General features: G+C 41.4%; 1 protein-coding gene across 1 annotated transcript; it reads right to left on the bottom strand.

Annotated features, from left to right (window-relative positions):
* Nucleotides 1-1,687: 1,687 nt before the first annotated feature.
* gosr2 (golgi SNAP receptor complex member 2) lies at nt 1,688-9,854 on the bottom strand. The gene is made up of 6 exons (XM_064321643.1): nt 9,641-9,854; nt 8,848-8,912; nt 5,540-5,648; nt 4,283-4,415; nt 3,946-4,086; nt 1,688-3,346 (listed from the first exon to the last, which is right to left on the bottom strand). The coding sequence occupies exons 1-6, from the start codon at nt 9,667-9,669 to the stop codon at nt 3,185-3,187; spliced, it is 639 nt and encodes a 212-aa protein (XP_064177713.1). The 5' UTR covers nt 9,670-9,854; the 3' UTR covers nt 1,688-3,184.
* Nucleotides 9,855-12,541: the final 2,687 nt, after the last annotated feature.

Below are 12,541 nucleotides of genomic sequence, written 5' to 3'. Positions count from 1 at the left end.
TTCTAAAGTGCTCAGGTCTTAATGCCGTTCTGGCAAACGTTTGGCTGCTTCAGTTCTTTACCATATGTATCCTACCTATGGTCCCAACATTTGGATAAATGAGGGATTACCGCAATCAACAAATTGACTGGGTGTAGTCTAGCCAAGTTAGCACAGAACACAAAACATTGCCATATTAACTGTAACGGTAATCTAATGGCTCACGCAACCAAGCGTGATACTAACTGATACTTTTCCGGGTTAATAGCATTCACAGATGCTGCCAGGAACAACTTTGAACATGGTCAGTGAGGAATAATTTTAAAACTATTTTTAAGACTGCTTACATGTGTTAAGTAGCTTGCTAACGACGGAGAAAAATATCCGCTAACGTCTTGCCGCATTTTTACCTTCATGTGCATTTGTGTAATTACAGTTGCCATGAATGTGTGAGTGACAGCATGCACTGCATAGCTGGTCAGTAAAGTAGGCTATCATTTATTTTGTGTACTGCGTGCGCACCATTTATTTTAGCAGTAGTAAGAAACGGTGTAGCTGGATGGATGCCTTGGTGAAACGAGTAGTGTGTGCTTGATCCGGCTTTGTTTTGCCATGTTACGGCTTTACTCACATTAACATCTCAGCACAGCATTTCTGGAAATGTTACTAGACCTGTACCTCAAATGGTCCACTAGTTCCCTATAGTGGGCTTATAAGGGTGTCAATTTATAGCAAATGCCCAACATCCTAGTTAGTCCACTATATAGGGAACTAGTTAAGTTGACACACAGCATAAGTCTTGACCCTTCGAATTGCTGGAGAAACTTTTCCGAAATGCCGACTCCAGCACACGACCCCTAAACCATAAGGTTCTGGAACATTTCCAGGTAAGGCTGTGTGTAAAGGGCTCAGACACTGCAGTGTTGTAGCAGCTGCTTTTTGTTGAACTTCAGATCAATGAACAAAATTCCATTTGGAATGCTGTTTGGTTTTACCATCAAACTAATTTTGTCACCTACCTGTTGCATTGGATTCATTCCAGAGTAGATCTATATAAGAGAAGGTTTCACATCAATGGAAGCTCCAGAGTCACCCATTTCCAAGCACAGGTCTCGTGGACCGCAATAATGGCCAAAAGTAAACGCAAATGGAGAGTGAAGTTGAGAGGTGGGTGTAAAAAAAAAAATGCTCCGTTATAAAAGTTTTACAGACATTGAAAGGAGATGATTCTGTAAAACTAGCCTTTGATGTTGTAGCAAGTTCTCATTTCCTGTGGGCTAAGATGTGCACGCACGCAAAAAGATTGTGGGGAGGAATTCTTCAATATTCCCTGTGCGTCATATGCAGGCTAAAAATCCAAGAACACAACCTGGGGACTACCGTTTACACGCAGAGGCAAGTGACCTTGGGTCAGGGTACATCCGCTGAGTCACCCCAGTCTCATCATTTGGAGGTGCAAGTATCCAGAGTACTTAGGCCTTATTAATTAGTAATCGTTAGATTAAAAAAATTATTTGAAAATGCACTGTGAGGGGCCATCCATTAAGGGCTCTTAATTATAAGGTATCCCATCCCATCGCTGCAATTCAAAGATGGTTAGTTGAAGACGTCTGATGTGGCCCCACAACTGCCACGGTTTTACAGCAAAATTCAGTATGGTGTTCAAATTCTGGTATTTCAAAACCATTCCAATAAATCAATCACAGTATGCTGAGCCCTGAAACGCTGGACATAATATTTTTTTTTAACTTTCAAATTTACATTAGTCAAATTCACAGATAGTTTAATCATTTTTGCAAAATCACATTTGAAAAACCACTGATTGACAAAATCTGTAAATGTGTAATAAGAACCCTCATTCCGTCTGAATTATTAAACAATGGATTAAACATTACTAAATACAGTACTGTACATGGAAATATATTTAATGAGCCCTCAGGGAAATTGAAGCATATTCAGAAGGCTGGCAGCACTGATTTTTAAATGGTGTACGAGCTCCAGACTCCACCATCCGCTGTAACGCACACTGTGGCGCTGTGCCAATTCACACACCCACCCGCGCTACTACGTAGACTCAAACATGGTTCAACTTCCTAACTGGTCCTACTGCTATCAGTTGATAAACTGCCACAGCAATTAAATATTTTACTTCAAGTTCATTGCCAATTTACCACCTTTTAAAAACCCAAGATATATTTTGCATGCGGGACAATTTGTCGTCAGAGTGCTTCCCTGTGTTTACAAGAGCCTTCATTTCAATCCCCAGAATCTTGCATCAGTTTATAAACTGATGCAAGATTCTGGGGATTGAAATGAAGGCTCTTGTAAACACAGGGAAGCACTCTGACGACAAATTGTCCCGCATGCGAAATATATCTTGGGTTTCGTCAGAAAATGGTGGCATTCAGAATGTGAGTATTCAGAACTGTGACGAGCATGCGGCTGGAGGGACATAGTGGACAAAACCGTGTATTTTCGCATTCTAATATTTAGTTTTATATTTAGTAACTAAATATTAGAATGAGAAAACACACGGTTTTGTCCACTATGTCCCTCCAGCCGCATGCTCGTCACAGTTCTGAACACTCACAGGGCCGATCGAAAAATTATGCCAGTCAAATTTATAGCTCTTAAAACTCAGACGTAAATATTCTTACAATGTCACATGACTTGACTGCCATCGGGTTCGTAGTCAAAAGTGATTTTGTCAAGTGCATAAAATACATATTCACTGGTAGAACACTGTAACTGATAGGAAAAGATATTGGGAGAACAATAAAATGGAATTTGAGGGCAGAACAATTGTGAGAAAACCACACCGAAGGCCAGGGTGGGCAGGGTCACAATGCCACCACTATTGCCTGCCTAATCACAGCAGAAGGGAAATGCCAAAACGTTGTTTTATAGAGGCTCTTCTGTTTTGGCCTTTCGTTTCCTTATTATCCCCATCAACTCGCATGTCTCCAGCGGTTCTATCTATGCAGCGTGCCTCATGAGGGCTCTGGGTGCAATGTCTCTGGTTATCTGGAGGTTCTTACCCATAATGACTCTTCAGGCAGCCTGGCAACCCTTCTTATGGCTCCAGAAAATTAAGGAAGAAAAAAATTAATAAGGTTACAGTGCAACAAAACCTTCACTGAAGGATTTGTCCCGCATTGCTCTACCAGTGTCGACAAAAGTTTTTGAAGGGCCTGGTCAGAAGCCCTCAGTTGATATATCTGACCACGAGGAACATGACCACGCAGGTTACCAGCATGCCGCCCATCATGATGAACTTGTCCTGGAAGGCTCTCTTCTCAATCAGGCGCATCACCGTGTTCGACAGACCCAGCATGTTGGCCACGTCCAGCATCTTCTTATGAGTGTTCTGCGAGGAGGGGAAGTACCAGCATGGAAGATTTACACTCCAAACAAACACGGTTTGAACACGCAGCATATTTACACATCAAGCTCATGTCCTGTGGATGTGCTAATAAGTTAGCACGCTCCATCTCCCTCTTGCACACTCTCTATGGCTTTGAAAAGAAACTCTATAAGTGCTCATACACTTAAGCCTTTATTACGGTATACTGAGTATTCTTGCTCTTGCACTTTCAACGTGCATGTAACAGGACAGTAAATCTGGAGATTAAGTCAATCAGGTAGCAGAATATATCTGTAATTGGGTGTAAACCTTAGTCCTCTGAGCTCAGAGGCACTTAGTTACTATGGTTAGACAAATGGCTAGCATGATTTTCCCTGTCCTCTCTCTGCCAATTCTCACAAGTAGGACAATCTTGGCCCCCCCGCCCAGCTAACACACCCAGATAACAGAAGAACAAGGCAAGGACAGGAAAGGCTTTTAGTGGAAACATCGTCTCAGCGCAACTCTTGGGCACAGCGCACTGGTCCCCTGGGGCCCTAGTGATGACACGCCATGGGTTCGGGATACCATTTGGGCTGTTGACGACGTGGGAAGAATCGCACCTTGAGGGAGTTCCGCTGGTCTCTCAGGCCATCGAGGATGCTACTTCCGCTGCCCAGCAGGTTATCCATGTCTTTGTGCGCGCTGTGAAGACTGGAGTTGAACTGCAGAGTTTCGTCGATGGGGATAGAGGTGTCTGCATCCTGGTGGGGGTAGGGTGGGGGTGGATGGGGGTGGGGGTAGACTGTGAGCCAGACACTGCAGACACAATAACGGCCAGCCCTACCGTATCGGAGCCAGTGGCCTGCAAACTCTTATGCTAGGCAGCTCAGTGGATCTGAAACCCTGCCAGAGAAGTCATGAATCACTGGCGTGTCGGTAGCACGTGACTGCACTAACGTTAGTAGTGAAGGTGCGGGTCATCAGCTCCTCCCTCTCACGGTCCTGGGCCTCGCGCATGTAACGCCTGTGCTGGAAGTTGCGCAGGCCGGACTGAAGGTGCTGGACATCATACTTCAGCTGGTCGACCCGTCTGTGGACAAAGAGGATCACCATTTTAACCAGTAAAACCCCATTCAAAATGCACAGACTGGTGCCGAACAACCTGTTGCACCGATCCAAGACGTCTGCTTCCGCTGCCTCGAAGTGAATGTTCCTAGAGGCGCTGCTGAAGGCCCATCCGCACCTGAGCCCCTCCAACCTGAGGCTCACCCCCAAATCTAAGGCCCACCCCCCAACCTAAGGCCTACCCCCCTGCATAGACCTGCCACCTGGAGAAATGGAGCGGAAATGAAACGAGACCCCAGAAGACCTGAGGACTGTCAAAAACCCAAGGTCAAGAACTGTCGCCAGATGTTTCTATCAGTGCGCCCCTGCATACCAGTCCTGGTTTCATCAAGTTGTTATGACAGGGGATTTGTTCAACTTCAAACAAGCTGATGGGAAAATCTAAAACATGCTTAAATGCCAGAATAAAAAAAGAGAGATCAGCTGAATTAAGAAGGCAACAGGACTTGCTCTCCTTAGTTAAACAATTTTCTCCCAGGTCGTTCTTGAAAGGGAGAGATACATTCTCAATGGACTCTCCCTGGTTAAATAAAGGATTTGAAAAAAAAAACTGTATTTGGGAAAGATTCAAAATGGACACAGGATATCCGTTTTGCAGTTGGACCTTAACACTTAAATACATCATGCAGACTGATTTTTTTCCCATTAAAAAAATGTATATTTCAAGAAGTAGTTAAACCAATTGTTCTTTTTGCTGTTGTGATCAAATTGATCAATGTACGTGCCTTCACGAACAACATTTTTTTGAGAAACATGGTAATTCTCTTCTCTTAGAACTAAGAGGCCATCTCAGGACTCGGTGGGGTTTCTTATGCCAGAAGGAAAGCCTTACCCAATGGATAACCTGATTCTAGAAACAGATTATACCAATTTTGCAGTGTCATTTTTTGAACAAGCCTCCTCCTCCCAAGGCACTATGGTTTTCCTGATCCAAGTTCATACTCCAAGTTGTGTGTTTTGTTTTTTTTCTACTTTCATGGGGCGAGAAGTGCAACTTTTCACAATATATCAAATATATCAGAGTCAGGGGTGTATATGGAATGTGAAGCTGAACAACCTCCCAGTGTGTGGAAAAGCTGAAATACTCACAGTTTTGCATTCTGCCGGCGGTTGGGTGGCTCCTTACTGGCTAGAATCTCCAGTCTTTCCAAGCAGCTGAAGATCTGGTCAATTCTAGCCTGCAGTTCATTCTCCAGCACTGCAAAGACACTGCATTTAGTGGCTAAAAACTATAAAGCTACACCGAGATCTAGTGCTTGGGTTAGCAATCACGCAGAGGGGTTCCCACAAAATCACTTTCATTATCCATTACTTCTTAAGTTAGGGTCTATAATCTGAATGTAATGGTCTTCATGATCTGCTGAAATTTCATTTTTCAATTCAATTTTTCATTTTGTGCACTCTTAGCCTGACTAACGAAGTTCTTGCCACTGCTCCTCCCCTTGACTGACCTTTCAGATCAGTCCAATACAGGAAGTCCCTTGATTTTGGGCAGCAGCTTAGAGCATGTGGGAAACCTTAATCTCAGTTTCTTTGGGCTGGGCCCACCCGCCCTCGTGACTTCGCTGGAGAATCAGATGCCACATCCTGCCACTTTCTGACATGCAAGGTGATGTCATGCAAGGATGATTGGCCCTCCTCGTTATCTCAGCAACCCAAAACCCAACCCAACCCAACCCACCCAACCGCCTGCCCGCCCCGTCTTCCTGCTCTGGCACCACAATGGCTCTGAGCTCGCCCACCCAGCACGGAAACCAATCAGGAGTGAGAGCTGAGCGGAGAGGAAGGAGGTATGATGGCAGTAAACATTCAGCAGGACATCTCTCACCACCGAAGGAGCCTGCAATCTCTCTGGGCAGGAACAAATCAGACAAGCATATTCTGCCTGCCGTCTACTGCAGGGGTGGGGATGCTGCACTCCTGACTGGAAGGCACTGGTAACAAGAACAATATTGGGACTCCATTTCACATAAACAATATGGTGGTTCAAGCACTGCTGTTGGTGAAACCCTATTGTTTTTACTCTTAAAAAGATGCAATTTAAAAAAAAATTTAATTATTCAATCACAATGGTTTGAAAACTTTCATTGGCTACCTTGGTGTGAAACACAGGCTAAACTTTTCTTCACTGTGTCCATTTTGTGCAATTGAAAGTCTTTCCTTCTCTGGAAAAACTGAAAATCGTGGTTTTCTGAATTGGAACAATGCTGTAGTTTCTGTGAGCATTAAAAACTGCATTTGACTGAGTGACTATGGCTCAGTTGCAGTCATTTATGGCATAAGCACCAGTAGTGCCTCAGCTAAAAAGGAATTTAGAGAAATTAAGAGATTTAAAGAGAACAATGCCCTTCACATGCATTGCTTGGCACAAACGTATGTTTGCGATACAGGGGAAAAACAGTTCGAGACTCACTGAACCTTTTGTTACAGGTGACATCAAACTGTCCGCAAAGTGACAAAACCCCCTTCAGTCCTTGAGGCATGAATTGTAGTAGATGAGTCATACTAGATGAGTCACACTCTGTGTGTAACTCGCATGAATGCGTGAGCAGTGCAAACCAGTGCAAATCGATCCTAGACAATCACGATGTTCTCAACCCTAATGATATGGGTGTAAACGAGGAAGAGCACGACAACACTGGAAGAAGGGCAGATGGCATTTTGGTAGTGCTAGAGAAAGTTAGCACATTTATGGTCTACTTCTCTCTTTCCTGGTTCTCGCCAATTAAACGGTTGTCCGGAACACTTCAAAGAGTCAATAGGCACTCTAAAATTATACAATAATGTAAATATATATAAATAAATCTTAACAGCTTAAGTTGCATTTATTTCTGAATTTCATTCAGTTTTTTTTTTTTTTTTTTTCTTTTTTGGAAAATTTAGAAATTTTCAATCTGGTCAAACGATATACCATTTGAAAGTGTTAAAACACATGGTTCCTTATTTTGTAATGTGGGGTGGCAAAACAAGCTAGGGGGTCCTCACCTTCTGTGTGTTTTGGAAATCCAGACGACACAAATCACAGTAAAGTCAGTATTTTTTATCACAACAAGAATCCAACTAACAAAATCCAGTCATTTTTAGTCCCAAAAATATGCCAACTCAGAGAAAAGGGAATGAGGAATTATCATTGTTGTCATTTTGCCATTACATACATGCCGAAAGTATTGTTTTCATTTTGCCATTACATACATGCAGAATGTATTGTGTACGTCGGAATGTTTTTATCTCCAGTTAGTATAGACTATCTGAATCAACATGAGCCCACCTACATCTTCTCTGAAGAGTACTGAGGAGTCCCTCAGTATAGTCAATGGAACCCACCCTGCACCAGCAATGACCTGCAGAGTATACGTTCAGTCCAGTACACTGGCAGCCATTGCTGGACTATTGTAGTGATGGCTGAAAAGCACTTTAGCCAATGAAATTACATTTCTAATGGTGTCTAGTTTGTTAGGCTTGCATGAAAGGACACATTGTTTCTCCAGCGTAAACAAACCATAAGTTTTTCTGCACGCATGCTGAAAACATTACATGCCAGCAAGATGCCTAAAAAGGTTACTGTTTAACAACAAAAATGTATTTTGCAATGCCCAAGTCTAAACAGGAAACTCAAAATTTGGAGTCCTTGGACAAAATAACTTGCCTGAGTGAATATTTCTGAGGAGGAAAGTAAAAACAGATTTGACTCCACAGCAGAGGACTTCAATGACTTGATCCTATTTTATACCAGTGAGCATCTAAATACATTCTCAAAATATACTTATTCTGTAAGCATATAAATAAGGAGTAGGCCTGATTTTGAATAATAACTGTGGCATGTGAAATTGTGGGGTGTGTCTGACATGTTGATGAGAGTGGGGAATTTGATGAAAACTTCAATCAATGGACAGGCAGGGGGAAAGCAAGCCATTTTCAGCATGTATTCCACAAGCATATGGTATACAAGATATAGTATTTTACACCTCTAAACACCCACAATATCATTTGGTTACCACATGTTCTTTTTGAGTCTCCAAATGGCCTTTCTTGAAATATGACAAGACATAGCTTAGAAAAAACAATGCAGAATTCTCCATTTTTGGTGTTATTGTCATCAAATTTGAACCAGGATTGGTCCAGCCTTGTGGTTGTGGCCCCATTGGGTGTCACAAGCACCTGCATCCTTTCAAAAAATGATCTATTTTTTTAACTTCTGTTAAAAAAAACAAACTACTTTTTTTTAGCTTCTTTGAAAACAAACTCACAAGGGTTACCTTTTAGAATAGACCAGGATTACGCCTGTAGTCAAAGGGGTTCAAGAATAGTTACCATTTTATTTTGGGTAAGCAATTTTCAGACTTAAAAAAGGGGGATACAGAAGGGATTGATATCAGTTTCGATGCACTTCAACTCACAGTGGACAGATTCTCTATCTGTCGATTCAAGACGACCCATGTTGGACTGCACCTCATGGATGTGTCTGTCAGAGAGGAAGCAGTAAAGGGTTATTGCTGCAAAATGACGGATTAACATTAGTTATATCAGTCAGGTACAATCAAGATCAATGAAAAACGTATTGCGGACAGTCTCCAACATTGTGTTCCGGATGCTGATAACATATAAACTAAATGCGCAACATAGTTACGGTTTCGGTTTTTAAAAAAGTATTGCGGAAGCGATCGACATTATGGTTCTTTCACAGCCAGGTGGATTTGGTGATGGACAATTTAGATATATCTCACCATTTAGCAACCGAAAATAAATACTAACATCCCAGTTAAATTTCGAAACGGCAAAATAAAATGGCCATATTTCTTGCTATTTTTTCCACATAGGATAGATCTACTGAGTCATGTGATAATTAAAAGTTAATCGTTCACTCGCAGAATGAGTAAATTAACTGCACTACAACTGGGATTTCCATCGAATAAAACTAGCAACACCTAGTAGGGAAGTAGGGAAAAAATATTTGGTGAACGTCAAAAAACGACTAACTAGCTAACTATTCAGCGCAATCTTCAGAGCAAATTCAACCAAACAAGCTACCAATTCACTTCAATGGTTATCTAACGTTAGTGAAATGGCAACATATAATATTGACGACTACTGTCGCGTTCATACAAAAACGTAAACTTGGCTGATCTTCTAGAGTCTAAATGATTAGACTAGCTACGTAGTCTAGTGTAGCCTAGCTAGCAAAATACATACTTGTTTGTCTGGTGATAGAGCGTCTCCATTATGTTGTTCCGACAAAGGCGATCCTAGAAAAATTTTATCTGTGATTTAAAAATTATAGTTGAATCGCCTTGCTGTCCTTTGAATTCACATTAAAACCTAAAGGCTTATTGCTTAAACCGAGACCGAACCGAAAGTTCCAGCTGCTGCAGCAAAAATGTAGGCTACACGTCATCATCACCAAAGACCCAGATGACGTTAGTTATGGAGGCTGACGTCTGCCTGCTTGAAAAGAAAGCCCTTACCAATTCAGTAGCACTGACAAACGAAAAACACATAGAACTGCCTTGTTACCTGAGTTATGAGAAATAGGCCAAATGTGGATTTTGTAATGCACACTGTGCCTTTATGAATTAGGTGTGCATGTAACCTTTAGTTTGCCAACGGGAAGCCCAAGGAACAGAACATGCTGGGATCACATAATAGCCTACACATATCTCGATGACACATACTGATAGCTAGGCCTACCTGTACTTAGTGAGCCTTCGTGGCAAACAACGTTGGTGTGTTGTAGCTGGCTGATATCGAAAATGTCTGCATTTACATACATATCGCAGAGTCTAGAATAGATACATTCACTTTGTATGTGCGCGCGTGTGTGAACGACTCTATGGAACGACTAAAGTCGTTTGATGTTGTAAACGTTATTGCAAGAAGTTTGCCTATTTTAAATGCACCGGGCACAATTTACAATTTCCTACAGGTGTCGTTGTTGTCAACTAAAAATAGTATAACCTTAGATTTCTATTAAGGATTTGGCTGGCATATATAGATCCGCCAAGTTAAACGTTGGCTTGCATCACATACTTAAATAGGACCGAGTTCGGCATTTTTCAGGTTTTCCCGCTGAAATGATCATAATGACTCAAAGGCCTTAAAACTGCTGTACCAATTGACCTGTTGTATTCCGATAAAACTTCACACACTGAAGCCCCAGACTCGGGTTATTCTGTGTTTCTTCCTTATCTTTTTTCCATTCATATTTATTTCTTCTTTTTGATTTTCTTGCATCCAGACCTGCAATTACTAATGTGCTCTATTGGTCAATATCTTCTTCAACCAAAACTTCCGTCTGCCTCAATATGAAATAATGCACCAAATTTCCACAAAATGTACATATGTTTAACAGAAAATAAACTAATAATATGGTTTGTTGTCACTTGCCATTTTCCTATTTGGAAGCCATAAATCATTTTAGAAATTTTGTATGTGTTTGACAGATGTATAGGATGTATGCTTTATGTATGTGAATACCTTGTTTCTTTTTTACATTTAAACATTTTTGTTGAAATAATAAAATAGGGATGAAACGGTTGAGATGTCACACCTTGCAGGGATTGCAAAAGCCCACCAATCGCTGTCAGTGTTGGTCTGTTTGGAGTGATGAACCGTGTAATTGGTTGAGCTCCTCTCTGGTTTTCTCTGTGAAAAGTGACAATCATAGAACATAAAATGGTGACAACACAACCATCCTATCCCTCTTTTATAGCCCCTAAAGGGGATCAGGAATGCACGTTTCGGTGGTATTGAAGTTTACCTTTGCAGACTTGATGCTACTCAATTTTACCAAGGTTGTTTATAAGATAACCTTATTGCACTTATAGACCCCATTGATTTTACCTGCTGGTTGCTATTCTTATGTCATAATTTGTTTCTCTCTGTGGGCATATAGGTTTTTTCTCATTGTATTATGTTGGTAAATATAATAAACAAACACTTAAAAAATTTGTCTTAATATCCATATCACACCTTTTATTTTGAAGAAGCTGTACATTTGCTTCTCCAAATTTGCTCTAAAATCAAATTCTGCTTTTTTCCTAAATTTGGCATCACCAATTCCAATTCTCGAACCACACCACTGTTGCCCTTGCACCCATGCACTTGTCCACATTGCTTTTGCTGTTTTCCAAACTACAGGCAACACACTACCAGCTGAAAAATAAGCAAACCTCTCAGTGAAAATGACTGAGCCTGTAGGCTCCTGGTACATCTCTTAGGGGTGCTAATGCGACAACTGAAGGAGCCCTGGTCAATATAAACCCACTCTACATGACTAAGCAAATTGTGCCAGACCACTATGAGCTGTGGCTAGCACCTTTACTAGAGCTATGAACTATGGCGCCCACCATTTCACATTTTGTGTACCTTAATATGCTAGGGTTCGATTTTGGTTAAGCAATGTCTCGTCCGTTTTAGGTATCCGTAAGTTCAAGTAATTGAAAAGCTATTTGGGAATTTAATGTACTATGACTACCTTATTAATTATTAATTAATTTTGCAGTAATCCACACTTTTGATTCACATTGATTTACATTGTCTGATGGAAATACAGGTATAACATCAGAAAACATCACTAGAAAACATCACTGTCGACTCTTGCAATCCGTGACCTGTGTAATTACCCCAGTTTCCTAATATTGGTGTCAGAACACAACCTTTTTCAGTCAGGTTGCCTCTTCTGCCTGCAGACATAGATGAGCAAAACATGATATGAAACTTTCCACTGAAAAAATAAATCTTGCCATGCAGATGAGTGAGGTATCAAGTCATTTGTTAACCTGCTTAATCACCATTTTGGTTGATTGAATGTATGAAAGGGAAACATTGATTCTTGGCATTAAGCTGTAATGTTTTCAAAAACCTCAACAATGGCTCCTCAGAGGGGTAGACGCTGTCTATAAAATAGCGTGATCCTGGGGCGCTCCTGGCTTCCTGTCAAAAAAAAAAAAAAAAAAAACATTTCACTCCTCTGCGCTCTTCAGAGGAGCAGGGCCATGGGAAAAACAAAGCTAAAACCGTAGCAGTCCCTCTAGGGCGGATTGGGGGGTGCGGCAAAGCTCTCTCTGACATGGTTACAGTTCCCTTTGATTGCGT

The sequence above is a fragment of the Anguilla rostrata genome, chromosome 2 (genome assembly GCF_018555375.3).
Source record: "Anguilla rostrata isolate EN2019 chromosome 2, ASM1855537v3, whole genome shotgun sequence".
NCBI lineage: Eukaryota > Metazoa > Chordata > Actinopteri > Anguilliformes > Anguillidae > Anguilla > Anguilla rostrata.
The sequence above is the reverse complement of the archived record's forward strand: the minus strand, read 5'-3'. Positions and strand labels throughout refer to the sequence as shown.